This window comes from Mesoplodon densirostris, chromosome 14 (assembly GCF_025265405.1).
Source record: "Mesoplodon densirostris isolate mMesDen1 chromosome 14, mMesDen1 primary haplotype, whole genome shotgun sequence".
In the NCBI taxonomy this organism is placed as follows: domain Eukaryota; kingdom Metazoa; phylum Chordata; class Mammalia; order Artiodactyla; family Ziphiidae; genus Mesoplodon; species Mesoplodon densirostris.
Window position 1 is genome coordinate 40025969 of NC_082674.1, and position 22864 is coordinate 40048832.

The window sequence follows — 22864 nt, forward strand, 5'->3', positions numbered from 1 at the left end:
ATTCGAGAGATATAACATTTATAAATCTACTACTATAGGAAGAAAGCTAATAATAATTGAAAAATTAATAACAGTAATAATAATTACCATCTCATTGGCTAGTATTTGTTGTGTACTTATTCTCTACCTTTGTTCTAAGTGCTTTATATTTATTCTCATTTAATTTGTACTAACAATCTTATGAAAGTAGGTACTGTTAGAATTCTTCATTGATAGGTCTTATAGCCTGTTGAATGGCAGACCTGGGATTTGAACCCAGGCAATATCTCTTCACAGCTCATGCTCTTTAACCCTCTGCTTCACTGCCACCAGATGTGATTCTAATGTTAATAATAATGATTTAGATTTCACTTTTATGACTTTATAATATGAAATTGCCTTATCTTTCACAATTTTAACTTCAAATGTACTGCCTCCCCAACTTTCTGTATAGTACCTTCTAGTATTACATATATATATTCCTTTCTCAAGGAAGAAGCCTTTCATTTTATAGTTGTACACTTTTACCATAGAATCTAACACCTGTGACAACGGAGCCATGAGTGTAGTAGGAGTAAAAGGTTTCTTCTTGAAGCGTCTTAGAAAAGGACAAGGAGAGATTATTCTGAATAGTGTATCTCTTATACTTCGCTTTCTGTATCTTTTATCCACATTACCAGATGTAGAGATAGTATAATCATCCAATATAGCTTATATGTTAGCTTTGGAATATATTTTAAATTCCTATATACATTTAGATATTTCTGACATTTTAGAATTTATAATATAATACATTTCCTGGTTATCAGGAGATTGCTTATTCTGTATCCTCAACTATTAAACTACAAGTAGACAAAAAAAGGGTTCCTAAGTATTTGGGGAAAAAATTACAAAGTTGATGCATTAAATTCATGCACCTTAAGGTGAACTCTTTACCATTATCATATCTTATATGAAATTCTAATGAAATTTATCTGGCTTTCCAGTCTATAGCAGATAATGCTTCTATAATTGTATTTCCATGTTTTAGAAATCCAAAATGCTCCGAAAGCCAAAAGTTTTCTCTTTAACCCATGTAGTGTTAAAACATGATCTGAACTGATATAAGACTATTGATGGTCTTTATTTACTCCCTTCTTACTGTGAATATCCATTTTTCTGCAGAAACATTAACATTTTTATTATGGGGTCCTGCCTCAGACTTCACTGACACACTGTATAACATATCACATGTGCATTGTAGTCCCTTTCTAACATCCAAAATATTCTGAATTCTGAAATATATCTGCCCTCAAGGATTTTAAGTAAGGGATCATATACCTGTATAATCAGGTACAGTGACTACAGTACAACTGAGGCCTAGGATATAGAACTAGGAAGATTAATCCAGTAACTCAAGCATAGCAAATGTGAGACCTTTGAGTGTGAAGCAGTATTTGTAACTGAAATAATATATGGATCCCTTTTAAAGAAAATAATTATATATCCCATTTTTAGAATCACTGACTTTAGTTTCTGAAGTAAGTTTATTTTTAAGTCTTTCGGTTTTTTCTTTATATTGTTATTGAAATGAAAACAAAAATGAAAATTTGCAAAACTTGTGGCCCCCAGAGTTTATCCATGGCACACACTTATTGAGAAAGACTGAGAAAGTGGCAAATAGTCCTATATACTTGAGCAATCCCTGTAAGTATTATTCTTTACCAAATCTTTGTTTATAATAGCCTGAATCATAGTTAAGGGGTTAAAATACCTTTCCTATATTTAAAGTATGATTTTTTAAAGGGATGAGAAGAAGTACCCTCTTGAAAAAAAAATGTACACAGAATTTTTGATTACCACCTTTCACCTCCAAGGAAATGTCTTCTACCTACTGCCAGTTGGGAATCACTGTCAAAACAAGCAACTCTTAGTGATAGGAGTAAGTGAAATTCCTCAAGTGTGTGGAGGCAGAAGAAACTTAAGAACCAGTGCTCTAAAGTACGGAGTAATGTAAGTTAGAGAAGAACCAGTGCTCTAAAATATGGGATAATGTATGTTAGAGATATTGCCATCAGAAACTAATGTAAACATCCGTTTGCAGCGGCATGGGGAACTAAGTACCTGGACTAGCCTTTCTGTTGAAAACAACTTAAAATGCTGGACAAAATACATCAGTGCTCTGGCACAAAAGTAAAGAATATTTAGACTGAACACTAATTGGAAACCCAGTGAGGTAAGCTGAGTACTGAAGCTGGCTGTTGCCTTGAGGGTATTTACCAAATCAAGTGAGCTTCCGTTTTCCTGGCCTTTTGGGGGCTCAGGGATCAGGAAGCAAAACCCAGAGCTATCAAAGTAAAACATTTAGCAGTCTTCTCCAGTAATAGCCCTTTTCCATAGGGGTATATACCTTCTAGGTGTAAGAGTGATCTAGAAATTCTTTCCCAACAAAGAACATTATCTTTCTATAATATTGCTGCTAACAGGAAAAATAAAAAATCTCTACTGAAAACTTGTTACCACAAACCAGCCCTCACACTGGTTTGAAGCCTGAATTCACACTAGACCTCAAGCTAAGAATTTTATTTTATTTTTTGTTTGTTTTGTTTTAATGTTTATTTATTTATTTTTGGCTGCCTTGGGTCTTAGTTGCAGCATGGGGGATCCTTCGTTGTGGCGAGCAGGCTTCTCTCTAATTGTGGCACGTGGGCTCCAGAGCACATGGACTCTAGTTGCAGCACACAGGCTCTCCAGTTGTGGCACACAGGCTTAGTTGCCCTGTGGTATGTGGGATCTTAGTTCCCTGACCAGGGATTGAACCCGTATCCCCTGCATTGGAAGGTGGATTCTTAACTACTGGACCACCAGGGAAGTCCCCTCTGCCCTATTCTTTTCTCTCTTTGCTTTTCTTACCTTTTTCCACTTCCTCACCTTCTATACTTTGCATTTGAATTCTATTCTAAGAATTTAAAATGATCCTGGATTGTTACTACTCCCAGGGGCCTGACAGAAGCAGCACAAATCATCATTGTCAAAGAATTCCTGTTGGTAAAGTTATAATGAAAATGAGTTGCTTAAAATAAAAATTTACAAGCCATCTGAGGAAACAGGGCACAATGTAAGAGAATCAGTAGAATCAGACCTACAAATGGTTCACATCTTGGAATTATCAGATGTAAAATATAAAATAATTATATTTAATATGTTCAATGAAAGCTTAAAAATGAGGAAAAGAGCAAACAGACATTTTGTATTAGAATCAGAAGTTATAGAACTGAAAATATACAGTAACTGAAATTAGAATTCAAGGAATAGACAAAAGCAAATAGACCCCATTGAAGAAAAAAATGATACAATAAAAGATAAACGTGGGACTTCCCTGGTGACACAGTGGCTAAGAATCCAGTGGTTAAGATTAGTGGAGCAACTAAGCTTATGCACCACAACTGCTGAGCCTGCACTCTAGAGCCCACGAGCCACAACTACTGAGCCCGCGAGCCACAACTATTGAAGCCCGTGTGCCTAGAGCCCATGTTCCACAACAAGAGAAGCCACTGCAATGAGAAGCCTGTGCACCGCAACGAAGAGTAGCCCCTGCTCGCCGCAACAAGAGAAAGCCTGCGCAGCAACGAGGACCCAACGCAGCCAAAAATAAATAAATAAATTTAAATAAACAAATAAATAAATATTCCGATTACATCATTTAAAAAAAAGATAAACCTGAAGAAATCCAGAATGCAGTACAGAGAGACAATAAAGTGGAAAATATAAAAGAGGTTAATAAAGGGGAAATTTTTGATAGAAAACACAAAACACTTTCAAAGGATTATCAGGTTTCAATAACAATAATGGAAATAGATATCATGAAATGATATACTCAGTGAAAATAAATCTAGAAGCTGTGACCTACTCTAGATCAACCCAGAATTCTATAGCTAGCAAAAAATAACTTTCAAGAACAAGGGTGAAATAAAGACATGCTCAGAGAAATCTGAAAGTGCACTAGCAGACCACTTCTTTTTTTTAACTGAAGTATAGTTGATTTACAGTGTTGTGTTAATTTCTGCTTTTTAGCAAAGTGATTCAGTTACATGTATTCTTTTTCATATTCTTTTCCATTATGGTTTATCACAGGATATTGAATATAGTTCCCTGTGCTGTATAGTAGGACCTTGTTTATCCATTCTATATGTAATACTTTGCATCTGCTAACCCCAAACTCCCACTCCATCGCTCCCCCATCCCCCAGCAGACTTTTTTTTTTTTTTTTTTTTTTTTTGACTTACGCGGGCCTCTCACCGTTGTGGCCTCTCCCGCTGCGGAGCACAGGCTCCAGACGCGCAGGCCCAGCGGCCATGGCTCACGGGCCCAGCCGCTCCGTGGCATGTGGGATCCTCCCGGACTGGGACACGAACCCGTGTTCCCTGCATCGGCAGTCGGACTCCCAACCACTGCGCCACCAGGGAAGCCCCAGACCATTTTAAGTAGAAGGAAAATAATCATTGAAAGTCTGAGATTCAAAAAGGAATGATGATCAAAGCCAGTGATAAGTGTATGTTAATAAAGTGTAAGTTAATTTTTTAAAAACTGTATAAACAATAATAATAGTGTCTTATGGGATTAAAAAAAACTGAAATAGCAGTCGTTTTAGTTATTTACTAATTGTCAGTTTATTCTGTAAACTGGGGGGAGGTGATTGGAGCTAGTATCCAAAAGATCTTTTTATTACTCAGGAGAAGATTAAAAGTAACTTTGGATTTTGATGAGTATGTGTGATAAAAATGTTATGGTAACAGGCTTAATTGGTAAAGAGAGCAGGCCAAAAAAAAAAAAATCAGGAATATAGAAAACTTAATGTAATTAACAAGCATGATCCAACAGACATATATTGCACCCAGTCACTGTGGAAACATCAGCTGAATTATGAAAATCAACCACATACTGGACCATCTAGTAAGTTTCAACAGATTTCAAAGGATTAGTATCCTATAGATCAGTTCATTTGTTAGAAATCAGTAAGAAGAAAAATCACATGGAAATTAAGATATATTCTTCTAAATAACTCACGTATGAAAGAAGAAATGTTAATTGAGCTTGGACTGCCCTTTGTCTGGGAGATGTTAGGTCATCCCTCAATTTTGTTTGTGGCAAACACAACCCTGAGAAATGGCCCACATAAAGGCCTTTCAGTCTTGGCATACCTGGTGAGATTGTTAGAGATGCTAAGGGCCAATGATGAATTGGTTCTCCCAGCAGGAAAGAGAAAACTTTTAACAAATAATGCTGGAACAGATGTGTATCCATATGTAAAAAAATGAAATTGAGTAAAAAATACATACATAACTTTTTTTTATGAATTGAAGATCTAATGTGAAAGGTAAAAACTAATACATTTAGAAGACAGTATGGGATAAAAGCTCTATGAATATGGTGTACAGAAGGAATTCTTTTTTTTTTTAATAAATTTTATTTATTTTTGGCTGTGTTGGGTCTTCATTGCTGCGCGTGGGCTTTCTCTAGTTGCGGTGAGCGGGGGCTACTATTTGTTGCAGTGCGCGGGCTTCTCATTGCAGCGGCATCTCTTGTTGCGGAGCATGGGCTCTAGGCATGCAGGCTTCAGTAGTTGTGGCACGCGGGCTCAGTAGTTATGGCTCGTGGGCTCTAGAGCACAGGCTCAGTAGTTGTGGTGCATGGGCTTAGTTGCTCTGCGGCATGTGGGATCTTCCTGGACCAGTGCTCGAACCCGTGTCCCCTGCACTGGCAGGCGGATTCTTAACCACTGAGCCACCAGGGAAGTCCCCAGAAGGAATTCTTAAATGAGAAACAAACTATGGTAACCATAAAGAAAAGGGTTAATCCACCCTATTAAAGTTAAGAACTTTTTCATTAATAGGCAACTAATAAAAAGACAAGCCATCTAAATAGGCAAAGATATTTGCATCACATATAAGGATTGGTATCCAAACAATACAAAGACTTCAATAGACACTTAATAGAAGAGGGAATCTAAATGGCATATATATATATATATAGATAGATATATATAGATATATATAGATATATATATGTTTGCCATATATATACACTTTTAGGTTTCTTTTGTATATGAAGAGATATTCAACCCCATTACTTATATGGGAGATGCAAATTAAACCACAAGGAGTTACAACTTCATAGTCATCAGGTTGGCAAAAAAAATTTTTTTGATGAGTACATGGAGCAAACAAAATACACATACATTCCTGGTAGCAATTTGTCATTATCAGTTAAAATTGAAGAAAAGAATACCCTGTGACCCAATAAGTCCACTCCTTCACATATATTCTGCTTTTAGAATTTCAGAAAACTTATTTACAGTTGTGTTCCAAGGAATATGAACAAGGATGTCCATAACAATACTACTTGTAATAGCCCCAAACATAAACATAAATAAATGTTCTTAAGAGTATAATAAATTGTGTTATGTTCATAAAGTAGAATATAAGTCATCTGTAAAAAGAATGAATTACTGCTGCGATAATGTTAATGAATTTGGTGGGGGGAAAAACAACTTTCAGTACAACTGAATTTTACATGATGTGTGAAAAACTTAGAGGGCTAAATAATATAATATTTAAGGATTCTAACTATAAAGGAAAAATTTGTTTCCTTAATCTTTGATACAATCAATTAAAAATGTGGATAAAATCTATGTGGTTTTAACCAACATTTTGTGTTTAGGAGGTTCCTTAGTTATTTCGGGTTAAAAAAAGCTATCACTGTGACACCTCTAATACCTTGTAATTTGACACCTTGTACCTTAGATGACACTGAAAATTCTCTGCCTTAGTTTCCCTTCTCTTACTTACTCTCTGTCAAGCATTTCCTCTCAGACCAGTGTTAATACAAACCTAAGCAAAAGTGCTCTCTAACCTTTTGAGAAGTGATCTGAGAATTCCAATATGGAATCTTATTATATTTTTCTTGCCCTGGAGTTGAGTGTCAATGTAGCATTGAACATAATATTCAGACATGCAGTTCTCTGTTGGACAGCTTTGGAGATGCATGAGCTGCATAGCTGTGGGAAAAAATGGTGCATTTTAATCCTGAGCTGTCTTCACAAGATGCTGCCACGGCCGTCGTACAGTGAAGCTCTAGACAGGGGCTCCAGAGTGATTGTACTGGGTTTATTTGAACTCTCCGCTTTGAAAATTCTCCTTGTGAGAGGAAATTCTGTCCTTTCCTGAAATGTAGATTTGGAGTCTTGACACAAATGTGTACTTTGCTAAATCGCCTTGTACATTTACATGCCTTTTTTTTGTAGCAATGTCTTGGTTTTGGAAATCTATTTGTAGTGGATGTATTCATTATTTGGGTTATGTTATTTATACACCTAAGAAATTAGGATACATTTTCATATCCCACATTTTATTTTCTAGGCCTTAAGCGCCTATTTTGAGTGACATTTATTATGTGTAACAGTTATATTTGGTTTGTTGAAGTGTTGTTTTTAAAAGATTACTAAAAGGAAATGTTATCAATACATGGGTAGCCCAGATTTCCTTTTATTTCTTTACTTATTTTGCTTTATGAAGCAAACTTCCATGCACATTATTAATTATCTGCTATTGAATGCTTTCAGTTCATTTTAAGAAGTAGTTTCATAAAAATTTAAAACTAAAAGTTTTCTTGATTTTGGTGTAAAATATACAGACCTTTCTGTTGTAACGTTACATATTATGTGTTTCTGAAAACACTGAAATTGTGCACAGCTGATGGGTCGCACCCAAAACATGCAAAGCTTTGTAATCAGAACACTAATAAAAATAAATCTTAATAAGAATACTAGAATATTTTAAAAGATATATTAACTCTGTTACATATAAAGAAATACTACAGTCGACTTAAGGTTAAAAAAAAGAGATGAAGGTAGCCTGGTGGAAGGGTGTGCAAGGAAGGGTTGAAGCTACAGGGTTATGGAGGCCAGAGTAAAATGCATAAAGATTTGCAGAGAAGAGTTCATTAAGTATTTTCAAGACAATGCGTGTGACCAGGCTGTGCCAAGAGGAAGAACATGGGTTGAATGAGAATTGTGTACAGTACTGTATTTTCAGCAGCTTGCTGCTTTCCACTGTGTTAGCTTGTTTGGGGTTCAGCTCTTATTATTTAGTAGTGCAAAGACATAGGCTGGGAAAAATCATGTACAAACCAGTGTGACTTTCACATTGTACTAAAGTCTTTCCCCTACTTACCAGTGAACTAATTTGTGTTACAGAAAAGCTTAATAACAAAATAAACTGTGCTAAGAATGAGAGGTGGCTTCTGGTTTTGACTAGAGGTCTTTGATCAGCCTGTGACCTTTTTGTAATTTTGTTTCTTGTGAAATGGAAATACAACTAAAAAATAGTCTAACACAGTCTTTTCCCCCTTGAGTGTATTGTTTTAACTTTAAACTGTAAAAATAATAAACACCTTAAAGAAAAACCAGAAAATATAACAAAGAAAAAAATTACCAAGTTACTAATATAAGGCACTGTTAGCTTTTTGTATATTTTCTACTTTTTCATCAGTTTTTAATAAGCTTTTTTGTTTACTTCACAATCTTCAAGACAGTCATTTTTAACGACTACTAAATATTAAATAGATGTGCTTTTACTTAGCTATTTCTCTATAACAAAATATGTAAGCTGGGGCTTCCCTGGTGGCGCAGTGGTTGAGAGTCTGCTTGCAGATGCAAGGGACACGGGTTCGTGCCCCGGTCCGGGAAGATCCCACATTCCGACCACAACAGTGAGAGGCCTGCGTATTGCAAATATATATATATATATATATATGTAAGCTGTTTATAGTTTTACTGTTATCGTTCATAATTCTTGGATGAACAGGTGTGTGTGTGTAAAAGAGAGAAAAAGGAGAGAGGGAGAGAATCTTTTCCCCTACGTAGGATTATTTCACGTAATTATTGGGTCAAAGAATATGACATTTTTAATGATTCTTGGTACATACTGCCAGCTTGCTTTCCAAAATGGCCCTAGGTCCTTGCCCAAAATTGTGTATTATATATTTTTTAAACTTGATAATGGGCAACAATAGATATTATTATTTGTATTACTAGTATCTGTGCTTATCAGACACTATGCTAAGTACATTACCATATTTAATGTCACATTTTTGTTTTGGTTTGCATTTCTTTAATCATCAATGAAGTTGAATGTTTTCTAATATATTTGTTTGCTATTTATATACTTATTTGTAAGAAAAGATCATTTGCCTATTTATTATGGTGGATTTAGTGTTCTAAGTGGATGGTGTTCTAAAGTATTCTACAAGGATAGTTTAGAAACAGCTTTTTTCTTTCGTTGAAAATACAGTAACCATTAAAACCTTACTAAGAGAATGTCAACCTTTCATCGTCAGTATTTGATTTTTTAACTTTGCTTGGCTATACGCTTTGTGTAATCTTTGGCACATTTGCTGCCATAGTATTGTCTTACATCTGAAAGTAATGGGATTTTATTCTAAACTTGTAATTCAGAGGAATAGTACATTTGCAACCATTTGAATTAGTTTCTGATGAGACTATTTGTCAACAGTATCTGTTTTAAGTAATATTGCTAAAAATACATGTTCCTTAAGAAATAGAGTGTATTCTAATGGACAAAAGAACTTGAATCTTGAATTCAGCCTGGCTTGTAATTTTGGCTCCACTTTTTATTAGCTTTAGAATGGTAGGCAAATTACTTACTGCACTTCCATTTCCTCTTTCATAACAGTGATTTCAGTTTTCCGATTGTTACTAGTGAGGATGTTTCCTAGCATTAATGATTCGTTTCTAAAATAAAATAGCTCTTAAAAGTAGGTAGGGGGCTTCCCTGGTGGCGCAGTGGTTGAGAGTCCGCCTACCGATGCAGGGAACACGGGTTCTTGTCCCAGTCCGGGAGGATCCCACATGCCGCGGAGCGGCTGGGCCCGTGAGCCATGGCCGCTGAGCCTGTGCGTCCAGAGCCTATGCTCCGCAACGGGAGAGGCTAATTATAAGTTCATTTCAGTTTGAAATAATTATAATTTGAGTCCCTGCTCATGCCCAACATCTTGTTATGATGTATTAGGAATACAAAAGTAAAAGACTCTTACCTCTTAAGGGATTCACAGTCAAGAAAGGACCATACATAGAACTAAGTAATAGTGTAAGTAGAGATAATGCATTTTAAAGCCCATAACATAGTGCCTGTAATATAATAAAATCTCAGTAAATGTTAGCCACTGCTATTTAGTTACTCTCTAATTTCTATATGTAATTGAAGATAAATGAATATAGGTGAAAAGGCAGAAGTGGACCATTAGAAATTAGTTATTCCTCTTTGAACACTGGGTGCTGAGAGTGTTTTCTGTTTGTTTTTTGTTGTTTAAAGGAAGCAAGACTTTCTTTAACCAATGAATTCTCAACCACTACATTTAAAAAATTCTCTATGGGCAGAGACTATGATGGAAAAAATGAATAAGTTGGTCAGTTACATAGGGCAGAATATCATCTCTGAAATATGTTGTGTACACATATATGCACATGTGCATATGTTTATGTGTGCTTTTCTTAATTGATTAAAATAGAAACCAAATTTATTGTAATTTGAACTTTTCCTTTTTACAGTGTCTTAGCATGTCAAATTATAGGTATAGATGAGAGAGATAGGAACTGGATAGAGAGAGAACAGTGAAAAGATTTTAAATGGATAGGATTGGGTCATTGGTATTCATAGGTGATATGTATACATATACTGTTACCGGGATAATATAGTGGCTAGAGTTTTGTTTCTGAGGTTAGTCTGCCTGGGCTTAAGTTCTGGTGCTTCCAGTTACCAGCCAGGCAGTCTCGAACAGGATGGTTAACCCCTCTGCATCATTTTCCCAAGCAATACTATTGGGTTAATAGTAGTGCCTACTTTATAGAGTTTAATTGATAGTTAATTGAGATACAATATGTGGTATTTAGTACAATGGCTTACTCCCAAAATATTAATTGATGGATGCTATTGATAATTGTGTGTTCTGAGACTATATCTAATAGCTAACAGAATCCAGATAGACTGTTCTGCATCCAAAATTGACCAGTTTTCATAATTCTTAGAGTAACCTGCCAGCTATGTTTTAAATAAAATAAAATCCTGGGGGTACTTCTGTTATTTCACTTATGTAAGCATAAGAAGTTTGAATAGAATAATAGAAGATATAGAGGGTTTTTCACAGAATTCAGAAATGGAGGAAATGAGGTACCTTGAGGAACCATGGAAAATGAATTAAATGGCACATTAGTTCTGTCACTTTCCTTTTTGGTCAGTTATTCTCCCATAATAAGATTTTGAATTGAAGTACGTTTCAAAAGCAAAACAAAAGTCATTGAGAAAATAGAAATAAAAAAGGATCGTTTAGAAACAGCTTTTTTTTCTCCCCTTGAAAATACAGTGACAGTTCAGAATTTACTAAGAGAATGTCAACCTCTCACTGTCAGTACTTGATGAGATAATATAGAAGGAAGAGTTAAAAATACTGGAATTTAGGGCTTCCCTGGTGGCGCAGTGGTTGAGAGTCCGCCTTCCGATGCAGGGTACGCGGATTCATGCCCCAGTCCGGGAAGATCCCACGTGCCGCAGAGTGGCTGGGCCTGTGAGCCATGGCCGCTGAGCCTGCGCATCCGGAGCCTGTGCTCCGCAAAGGGAGAGGCCACAACAGTCGGGCCCGCGTACCGCAAAAAAAAAAAAAAAAAAAAAAAACTGGAATTTACAAATAAATAATAAATTTATAGTAAATATAATTTTGCTAGTAACGAATTTAGTGATTAAGGAATGTTATCTTTTTAGTATGTTATACTATAAAAATATTAGAAATTATGGTATTTCAGATTTGAGGAAAGTTTATTTGGAATTATTATTTGAGCTTTATTTTAAATTTGGTTATTGTTTGTATTGAGCCATATGTATGACTGTTAATTACAGTGAAGTCATAGATCCATAAGATGAATAGATTATAGAGTTTTATAATTCAAAGAAATAATCTGTTCATTTTTAATAACAGCAAACATTACTTATTAGGTAGTTACTATGGCCTAGGGACTTTAATAAGTATTCAAAATACATTATTTAATTCTGTTAATATCACCTGTACATATTGTGCTATAGTGCTGCATTTTATTTGCAGTCATTTCAAATAACATGAAATAAATTCTGTACCCTGTATAGTAACCTTTAGCATCTTTGTTATACAAATATTGTGCTTAAATATTATGTGGGATATTGATTGCAAAATTTCTCTGATTTGGGGGTGTTTAAATATGTATTTCCTTCTTCCATGAGTTTACGAATCTTAAGTATTACATTGACTGATAATTGTTTCTTTTGTTGCAGAACTGTAAGAGTAAATGGGTCCAATAATTGGAATGACTCCAGAAAAGAGAGCTGAAACTCCAGGAGCTGAAAAGGTTGCAGGATTAAGCCAGATTTACAAAATGGGAAGCTTGCCTGAAGCTGTTGATGCTGCCAGGCCAAAGGCCACTCTAGTGAACAGTGAGTCAGCAGATGATGAACTCACAAACTTGAACTGGCTTCACGAAAGTACTAATCTCCTAACAAACTTCAGCTTTGGAAGTGAGGGTCTTCCAATTGTTAGTCCATTGTATGACATAGAGGGAGATGATGTGCCATCCTTAGGACCGTCGTGCTATCAGAACCCAGAAAAAAAATCAGCAACTTCAAAACCCCCATACTCCTTTAGTCTTCTCATTTATATGGCTATTGAACACTCTCCAAATAAATGTTTGCCTGTCAAGGAAATTTATAGCTGGATACTGAACCGCTTCCCATATTTTGCAACTGCACCAACAGGCTGGAAGAATTCTGTTCGACATAATCTGTCCCTGAATAAATGTTTTCAGAAAGTGGAAAGAAGCCATGGCAAGGTCAGTGTTTATGAACATTGCTATATTTAGGGAGGTGGGGGAGAATTAACATGGAGATCTTAACATATGAGGAAATCAAAGGAAGACAAAAAATAGTCAATCAGATTACTTCAACTTGAGGTTAATTATATTCACCGTTTGCTTTCATTTGAGAAGTTTTTAAATTTCTTCAGTATTGATATAAACTAGCAGAATTATTTTCAGTCTACTATAGGTACATAAATTAGGGTTTATTTATTTTCTCTTTTTTTAAAACTTTTAATAATTAAAGTATAGTTAATATACAATGTTGTGTTAGTTTCAGGTGTACAGCAAAGTGATTCAGTTATAATTAGTTTTTTTTAATGTTCTAACTTTCTATTCTTAGTTTCTATAATGTTCTTGTCACTATATTTATGTATTATTCTTATTTATTCAACGTGACCATCTCTGCCTTATAATTGGAGTGTGGATCATTTACATTAATGTAATTGATATGGTTGGATTTAAATCTGTCATTACGTTATTTTTTTTCTATTTGCTGTATCTGTTCTTTTTTCCTTTTCTCCACTTTTCTTGTCTTTTTGTCAATTGAGTATTTTTTATGATTCAATTTTATCTCTTCTATTGCCTTACTAGCTACTCTTTTTTTTTTAAACTCGTTGCTATACAGTTTTCAGTATATATTTTTAATTTATCACAGTCTACCTTCAAATAATTTTAATTCACTTATTATCTGGCCTTTTACAGAAAAAGTTGACTAATCCTGATGCCCTATCTGGATCAATTCCTTTTTCCCAAGAAGTTGATTTAATATTTCTTATAGTTTGGGTCTACTAGCAATGAAATATTTTTTTAACCTTTTGGTGGGGGATGGGTATGGAATTCTAGGTTGACAGGGTTTTTTTAAAGTACTTTAAAGACATTACTCTCTTCTGGCTTGCATAGTTTCTGAAGAGAGGTCTGTTACGATTCTTATCTTTGTTGTTCTGTTTGTAATTTTTTTTTCTTACTATCTGTCTTCAAGATTTTTCTCTTTATCACTACTTTTTAGCAGTTTGATTATGATGTGCCTAGGTGTGTTCTTCTTTATTTTTATCCTGCATTGGTTTTTCAGAGGTTCTTGGATCTGTGGTTTGTTGTCATTCATTAAACTTAGACATTTTTTTCCTCATTATCTCTTCACATATTTCTTGTGGTTCACCATCTACTTCTGGGCTCCAAGTAAAAATATATTAGACCATTTGCTATTGTCTCACCTGTTGGTTGCTCTGTCCCTCTTCCTACTCTTTTCTTTCTTTGTTTCAGTTTGGATAATTTCTATTGATCCTTCTATAGTTTGTGGGGGTTTTCTTTTGAATATTTGAATTTTATTTTATTTATTTTTTATACAGCAGGTTCTTATTAGTTATCTGTTTTATACATATTCGTGTATATATGTCAATCCCAATCTCCTGATCTTTCTATAGTTTTATTCTTTCATTTCATTTTGTTCATTCTGCTGATTAGCCTGATAAAGTTGTCTTCATATTTTTAAGTATTTTCATTTGCCTTTTAAAAAATAGTCACCATCTTTTTGTTAAAATTTCCCACTAGATCTTTAAGCATATTAATCATAGTTATAGTGTCTGTCTGATAACTTTAATATCTGGTCCATCTCTGAGTCTTGTTTTGTTGATTGTTTATCTCCTGCTTTTGTGTGTTGCATAATTTGGGATTAAGTGGCAGCCACTGCTTGTTAAAGAATGGTAGAGACTGAGGTAAATAATATTTCTATCCAGAAATAGATATTCCTCTACTTCTGTCACATTGTTAGTATGAACAGGTATTGGTCAATCTAGTAAATAATTGAACTGGGTTTGGGTTTTGTGGTTGTCATAGTTACCTTCAGTGTACCATAGTCTTCACATTCCTACAGAGATGGACTGTTGATACTTTGTACTTAGTGTGAGGCCTGGAATGTCAGGTGATTTTTCTCAGCATTTCTGCTCCAACTCCATCTTTTAGTTTGTGACACATTTAGAGGTGAGAGGAGTTGAATATTTCTCTCTGTACTCTTGCCCCTTCCTTAGCAATAGATTGCTCTTGCTTGTTACTTGGTGCAAAGTTCTTAGTGTGAACAGGGTGGGTTTCTTGGTTCTTCTGCTCCAGTTTTAGTCTTAAGCAGACTCTGTACACCTGTGCCTCAAGAGTGGGACTTTCCTTGTCTCCTCCATGAGCAGACAGTCTCTCCCATTTACTCAGAGTGGAGTCTAGAGCTGCACTCATCAATAGCCAATTACCTACATATGGCTAGTGGTTGGCATATTGGATAGCACAAGATAGGATGTTTCTGTCATTGTATAAATTCCTACTGGACAGCACTGTTCCAGCACTCAGGCCAATTTCTTGCTCATTCCCATCATGGTGAGTAGATGTTGCCTAATATCAGTGGGAAGTTCTAGGTACAAGTGAGTGACCATTTCCCAGCAGCAGCAGATCTCTGCTTTGTATCTTTAAAGGATTTGGGCATGAACAGACTTCCTGCCCTTCTAATGGCATGTAGTATTGAATACATTGCCTAGTGTCAGTAAAATGTGAGGATAGCTGGGTTTTGTACTTTTCTCCCAACAGCAGCCATCCTTTCCCGGGGACTGAGGTGAGGAGTGTACTTTGCCTCTTTCTCAGTGGCAGACTGCTTTTGCTTCGTATGGAGCTTTGTCCAGGGTTTAGGCAGGTTTTGTGCCTCTGCCACAGTGACACCTGATCTCACCTTATGCTCATTCAGGGCCTGGAGCATGAATGGGCTTTGCCTGATATCTTTGCTCCAGCCTCAGACCGTGGTAGGTTCTGCACATCTGTCTCCATCTCCAAGGGTGTCTTCCTTCGGTCTCCTGCCTGCCTACAGTTTTGAGTATTTTTTTTTCTTGCCTTTTATTGTGACTGCCACTTCTTCCATGCTCTACCAAATGTGAAACTGTTCATATGTTTCGTCTCTCCTCACAGGACCTGTCATACTTCAAAATTCAATTATTTCTGTTGTCTTGCAGCCTTAGATCTCAGATAGGCTCATAAAAAATTATGGTTATATAGGCTATTTTGTTTTTTAATTTTTTTTAAAAAAATTAATTAAAAAAAATTTTTTTTTGGCTGTGTTGTGTCTTCGTTGCTACACATGGTCTTTCTCTAGTTGCGGCAAGCAGGGGCTACTCTTCGTTGCAGTGCGCAGGCTTCTCATTGTGGTGCCTTCTCTTGTTGCGGAGCATGGGCTCTAGTCGTGTGGACTTCAGTAGTTGTGGCACACCGGCTCAGTAGCTGTGGCTCGCGGACTCTAGAGCTCAGGCTCAGTAGTTGTGGCGCATGGGCTTAGTTGCTCCGCGGCATGGGGATCTTCCTGGTCCAGGCTCGAACCCGTGTCCCCTGCATTGGCAGGCGGATTCTTAACCACTGCACCACCAGGGAAGTCCTGTTTTTTTCTGGTTAGGCTGGAAGTGATGTTCTTTTATGGCTTTCTATACCCCAAGTGGTAGCAGAAATCTCCTATTCTTATTTAGAATAAAAGTTAAAAGGACAAGTACTTATATTTTTTGGTAACTGAAGGATTTTATAGGACAGTGCTTTTCAAACTTGAATGTACCTACTGATCATCTGGGAATCTTGTTAAAATACTGATTCTGCTTCAGCAAATCTAGGATGGGGACTGAGGCTCTTTCATTTCTAACAGGCTCCCAGGTGATCCTGATGCCTCTAATCCATGGACACACCCTGGGTAGCAAGACATTTGGACACATCATCATCTTAGAACTAACTTAAAGGAGCTTATTAGTTATCTATTGCTATGTAATAAATTGCTGTGTAACACATTCTCTACTACACATGGAATATTTATGAAGGCCAACTATGTGGTTAGGCCATTAAACAAAGCCTTAGCAATTTCAAAGGATCAGTCTCTGTTATAGCCAGCCTCCAAGATGGCCCCCAAATGAGCCCCACCTTCCGGTATTTGTGCCCTTGTGTAGTCCCCTCCAATACTGCGTAGGGCTGACTCGTGTAACCAAGAGGATATTGTGGAAATGATGGAGTGTGCCTTTTGAATCCAGGTTATAAAAGACATTATGGTTTCCATCTTGGATTCTTGGCTGATTAGCTCTGTGGGAAGTCAGCTGCTATATCATACAGACACTTAAAAAGCCCTGTGGAGAGGCCCCTGTGGCATGGAAATGAGGCCTCCTTCCAATAGCCATATGAGTGAGCCATTTTGGAAGCAGATCCCCCTGCCCCAGTCAAACTTTCCTTTCAGATGACTGAAAGCATTGGAAATTTTGGATGTATCCTTTCCACCATGCATTATAAGATTTTATTTTTTGAACTGTATCCTTAATTCTTTTCTAGTTTTAGACCTATTGTGTTTATGCTTATGATGGGATGTAAAAGGGGAACTGTCTACTAGATATTTAGAAATATGATACAGGAATGGTAGTGACATTATGGTATTAAAGCTCTAAGTTTAAAAGCCCTCAGCACTGATTTTCAGTAGAAGAGTATAGGAAAAGTATGGTATAATGGAAGCCAGGGAGAGTCAGTTTACGTGTGAATGAGCAACAGTGTCAAATGCTGCAAAAAAACTTGAAAATGATTAGCTAAGAAGTGCTTGAGACAAATAGCAGCCAAAAGATTAGAATTAAAAATATATGAACAGTGGTTATTTCTATTGTGGCCACTTTTGAGCTACCAACATTATGTCATTAAATGTGAAGTGGATAGGGGATGTTTACAGTCAGCAGCACACCGCTGTATGTAAGGAACACATACAATCCAATAAGAAAAAGAAAACCTGATAGGAAAATTGACAAGAATATGAACAGTGGGTTCACAGAGGAGGAAATACACATGGCGATAAACATATGCAGAGATGTTCATCCTCTCTAGCAATCAAGGACATACAAATTAAAAGAACAAAAAAACAGTTTTTACCCATTAGATTGCAAAATTTTTTAATGTTTTATTAGTTGAGGATATGGGGAAATAAATCAATATCAATAGTTTCTCACCATTAATAGGAGTGTAAATTAGTATGACCATTCATGAGGGCAACTTGGCAGTAGTTATTAGAATTAGAAACGTGCGTATCCTTTGATCTAATGGATCAGATGTGGATTTCTCCCCTTAAGTAAAACTCATACTTGCACACAAAGAGATGCATTCAATATATAAGAATATTCATTGTGGTAAAGTTCTAGAACAATATGTCTAATGTGGTATAATTTGTATTAGTGATCAAAAGTGGTTTGTTCTTGTCCCTAATTTTTAATTGTATGCATTATTTATATAATTAACCTGAGCGTTTTTGAATCTTTAGAGAAAGAAAGGAGTTAAGGAAGTGAAAGCTAGTGAATGGGAAAACATACAGTCCAGATTTCAGGGAGAGTGTGATAAAGAAGAAAGAAATTATCTTATGAGCTAATAAAGAATATGAGACTAAATACAGAAATTGTAATACATTGGCACAAAAATTAGCCAGCTATTGCCACAGGTCGGGGTGAGAGGGAAGGAACTGGTAGGTGATGGTCTTCACGAAAATCAATGGATCACTTTACTTAAATGTCTGAAATTTGGACAGAAAGTGATACATTCAAGTGGGATTGGGAAGGCTTGTGAATTTCTGTTTTTTAATTTATAAAATACTTCTTGAATCAATGCCTCAAAATGACAGTATTTCTCTTCCAATCGGCAAAAGGCAAGCAAGTTATACTTACTTCCATTAGATAGATGCTGGAACTGAATTTGGCAACCTTGAAAGCACTTTTCTGATGAAAGCTGTTATCTAGAGATGGTAATCTCACAAAAGAAGACAAGATTGACAAAGGTCCAGGTCAAACTACAAATTGATATTGATACCCAGCCAGCTGTGTAGCTGTTGATTAGTTTCCTACCCTCATCCATACCATAGTTACCACTCTCAAAAGATGGGTCTAAAAATCTTGGCTTGGCATTTATCTGTCTCAGAATTTTAAAATTACAAAAGCTAGACATGGTGGTTTTTTGTTTTTATTTGTTTTTATGTCTTAAATGTTAACACTGAAGTCTTAAATCTGCTTTTCTAACTTTTTGTAAAAGCCAAACTAAAACAGTTAATGGAGACTTTAACTGGGAAACATGAAATTAGAAGTTTTCCCTGGTTTAGTACAATTTTAGTCTGTACGTTTTTGTAGCCGTGATTTGCTTCAATAGCTAAATCCCAAGAAAGGAAGTCATGCAAGCCACCATAAAAGCTCACACTATAAGCAAGAGTTATGAATGCCCTTTTAAATTTAGTGGTTTTAAAAACCACTGGAAAAGGTAGTCAAGGGGAGAAACTATTAAAATGTACAGGGCAGGTACATAAAAACATTTCAGGAATAGGGAACATTGTTTCTTCTCCCAGTTTTCTTTACAACTTCCATTAAGATAAATCTTTTAAAATTTCAATTCTTAATATATTCCTCATTTCTTCAAAAGCTTCTGTGGTTCTTTACCAAATAAGTCCAGAAGCCTTAGAGTTCCAAAATGCAAAATAGTACATGAGAGAATGCACATTTCCTGTTTCCATTGCACAAAAAATGTGTCTTGTAATAGGCAAATTTATTTTTAAACAATACTTCTAAAACTCTTTATTACTTGTGTTCCATCATCTAAGCACAACTTAATAAAGAAGCAAAGTTTTTAAGTGAGACTTAGATTACAAATAAGTTTTTTGCTCTAGACTCTAACACATAGATTAGCAAATACATAATTTTATCTTGTTACTGATAGTTTGTGAACAGACCCAGTGAACGGAAGTGCTGCCATGGTAACATAAACCAGACTGTTATTTGGAGAACTTACTCAAGACACTTAACTGCCCTGAACTACAAGTTTTCAGTACTAGTTCTTCCAATTTGCTGTTTCAAAGAAATAGCAGTTCTGAAAAGATCAAAATAATTTGCAGTTCTCTCACAAGAGAATTTTAAAAGTAGATTTGAACTAAACAGCTTCTAGGAGTATAATCTCAGGAATACCAAGATAGAACATGGTTAGAATTATTAAAATAATTGTCTTAGTCAATATATGAAAAATAATTCATGCATATCTTTTCTGTATGAAACTGAAGTGGTTTTGGGGCAAAGGATGTTGTGGGTGCTAACATTTTAAAGTTTTATTTCCCAATCTTCAAAACACATTTACCACTTAGGCCAAGTGACTGAAAATATATCTAATTTAAGATGTTCCATCACTTAATTCAAAACTACATTTGGAAAATTTGACTTCCTTTGGAAAAAAATTAAAATTTCAAATACTTCTTTAGTGTACTTCATGTGATATCTTGCTGCTGTAGGCCAGAAAAAGTTTCACCTGATAGTATGGTATGTTTCTTACTATATTACAGTGTGATTTGACACCCATGGTTTTTCTTTTCCAATACATTTAAGTTGCTAGGATGTTAAAAACTGCCTTATACTCAATTACCATACTTTTCCTCAGACAAGAATGTTTTTCCTTTATCAATTTAATTCATCCCTTTTTTTTTCTAACTTTTGTCTCTTCAGAATTAATTGATTTTTGTTCTTATTGTTGATGTTTTTAAAAACTCCCTCATCTCTTAGAAGAGGAGTAGGAATATATTGTTATTAAGCCATATGCACTTACTATTGATATATGCCAATTTCAGTATAATCTCTTAGTATTCACTTAGTTTGCAGCTCTGTGTCGCTTACATATAAATTACCTTATTTGACTCTCATCACAACTCAATGAAGTGGCCTGTTTTTTTAATTCTACAGATAAAATATGAGAGGACACTCTTAGAGATTAAGTGATTTGTCCACTATCAAGTAGCCAATCAATAAGCAATGATTAGCACCTCAGTTTGAAAACATGTGAAACAGTATTCTTGCCATTATGCCATTCTGCTATAATAGTTACGACATGATATTTAGAGATAAAAAAGCCTCAGTAATAGGCTAATGTTACCTTGAAAAAGAGTTCAGGAAATGGAAGCACCCTGGAATTTATCACATTAAATCTTCAGCAATGATAATAGCTTATATCATATAGGATTTTATACAAGCAAAAAGGAGTAGGGGAATAGGACACAGGTCAGTTTTATTGTTGTCTATATAACTGTTAATGTTGTGAAGTGTAATTCAAATTTTAAGAAAGGTTTTTTTAGATGTTGGGGGTAGGAGTTTATTAATTAATTTATTTATTTTTGCTGTGTTGAGTCTTCGTTTCTGTGCGAGGGCTTTCTCTAGTTGTGGCAAGCGGGGGCCACTCTTCATCGCGGTGCGCGGGCCTCTCTTGTTGCGGAGCACAGGCGCCAAATGCGCAGGCTCAGTAGTTGTGGCTCACGGGCCTAGTTGCTCCACAGCATGTGGGATCCTCCCAGACCAGGGCTCGAACCCATGTTCCCTGCATTAGCAGGCAGACTCTCAACCACTGCGCCACCAGGGAAGCCCCAAGAAAGGGTTTTTGAAATAGCAAAGGTGTAATATAATAACAAAAATTAGTAACAGTTTGAATCTCACTAATCTTGTGAGTTAGTTCTGAGGAAGTTTTGTACATCATGGTGGGAGGGGGTCAGGTTATACCTTATATTTAATTTTTGACATTTGTATCTTCAAGAGATTAAATATCTTCAAAAATATTTATTGAAATTTAGTATAAGTAACTAGCGGAATAGAAACAGAAAAACAAATTTGCATGCTATTAGACTGGAAGAAACAGGAACAATTTTTAAAACTACAAAGAAAATGAACATAAAATATAACAATAGTAGTAGCCAATGTTTGAGTGCTTTTGTGTCTGGTAGGTACTGTTTTATATATATATTTTGAGCATACTAATATACAGAGAACATAGACATTTTTCTAAAGGTTACACAGCTGTTAAGTGACAGAGCCAGGATTCCAAAATAGGTTTTCTTCCTCCAAGGCTTGTACTCTTAACTTCTGTACAAGTAGTGTTTAGCTCTGGGGCAGTGTGGGATGAATTTGCAATTGGACCTCCTCTTTGCATGGCTATAGGGTTTTGTATGTAAGCTGTAGGTAGATGTGGTACATTTGTAGGGATGTGCATCTAGTCAGACTGTTCAGGATGTATAGGTAGGGATGGATGTTCAGCTAAAGAAGTAGGAAAGATACATCCTGAAGGAAGAGTTTGCAGGTGATCTTACAGCTCCTGAAGTCCTTCAGTTATTTAGTTTGACTAGCTCGCCTAGTGTGTGTGGCATTTGACCATACCCACTTAGTTTTTATATAACTGTGTTTCTTATACCTTTTATTTACTAGATAATCTGTAATTGTAGTTTGGATATCTTTTTAATACAAGAGTGTTTATAAATTTCCAAGTGGTCAGAGAATTTTGTTGTTGGGATATTTTTTTTTCTTTTTATGCTACAGTGATCTTTAAAGGGTAATTTATTTTTCTTTATGGTCCAATCAATGTTTGTAGTTTTTTCTGTTAATATTTGGAAAGTATACTCTCCAAGAATTCATTAATTACATCAGTGTTTTTCATAGGTGTTCCACAGAGCACTAGCTTCCTCAGATGTTTCCTGGGAGAAAGAGGTTCTGTGTCAAATAACTTTGGGAAACTTCTTAAAACAGGTTTAATTAAAGCAGGACTGTTTAGGACCCTTAATCTGCTAATATGTAATGTAACCTTCTAAGAAGGAAAGAGGTAAAATACTCAGCATTTTTCAAACCTATTTGAAGGAATTATCTCATAGCCTGGCCTTTCCCCTTGCACATTAGATCATTTTTGTGAGATTCTTCAGGTATGTTGTCTACTTACCTTCCTGGTAAGCTGTTCCTTCATATTCGGGGAATTGTGGAGCAGGTAAGCCAGTCTTTCAGGCACCTGCCATTTGCAATTTAGTGGGCACTTCTGTTATATTTTCTCTAGTTTCCAGAAATCATACAAATTGTATTATTTTTAGATTCTAATGACTATTTCCATGAAATCTGGGCTCGTGTGCCCATTACCATATTATCCAGAAGTTCC

At 35.7% G+C, this 22864-nt stretch overlaps 1 protein-coding gene across 3 annotated transcripts in view; it reads left to right on the forward strand.

The window, feature by feature from the left end:
* The window catches only part of FOXN2 (forkhead box N2), a 58234-nt gene that overhangs the window by 20075 nt on the left and 15295 nt on the right, over window positions 1-22864 (forward strand). For all 3 annotated transcript variants that reach the window (XM_060117703.1, XM_060117702.1, XM_060117704.1), the window contains one exon: window positions 12336-12886. In XM_060117703.1, coding sequence (XP_059973686.1) covers window positions 12350-12886 — 537 coding nt within the window. In that variant the 5' untranslated portion in view covers window positions 12336-12349. The remainder of the gene's footprint in view (window positions 1-12335; window positions 12887-22864) is intronic.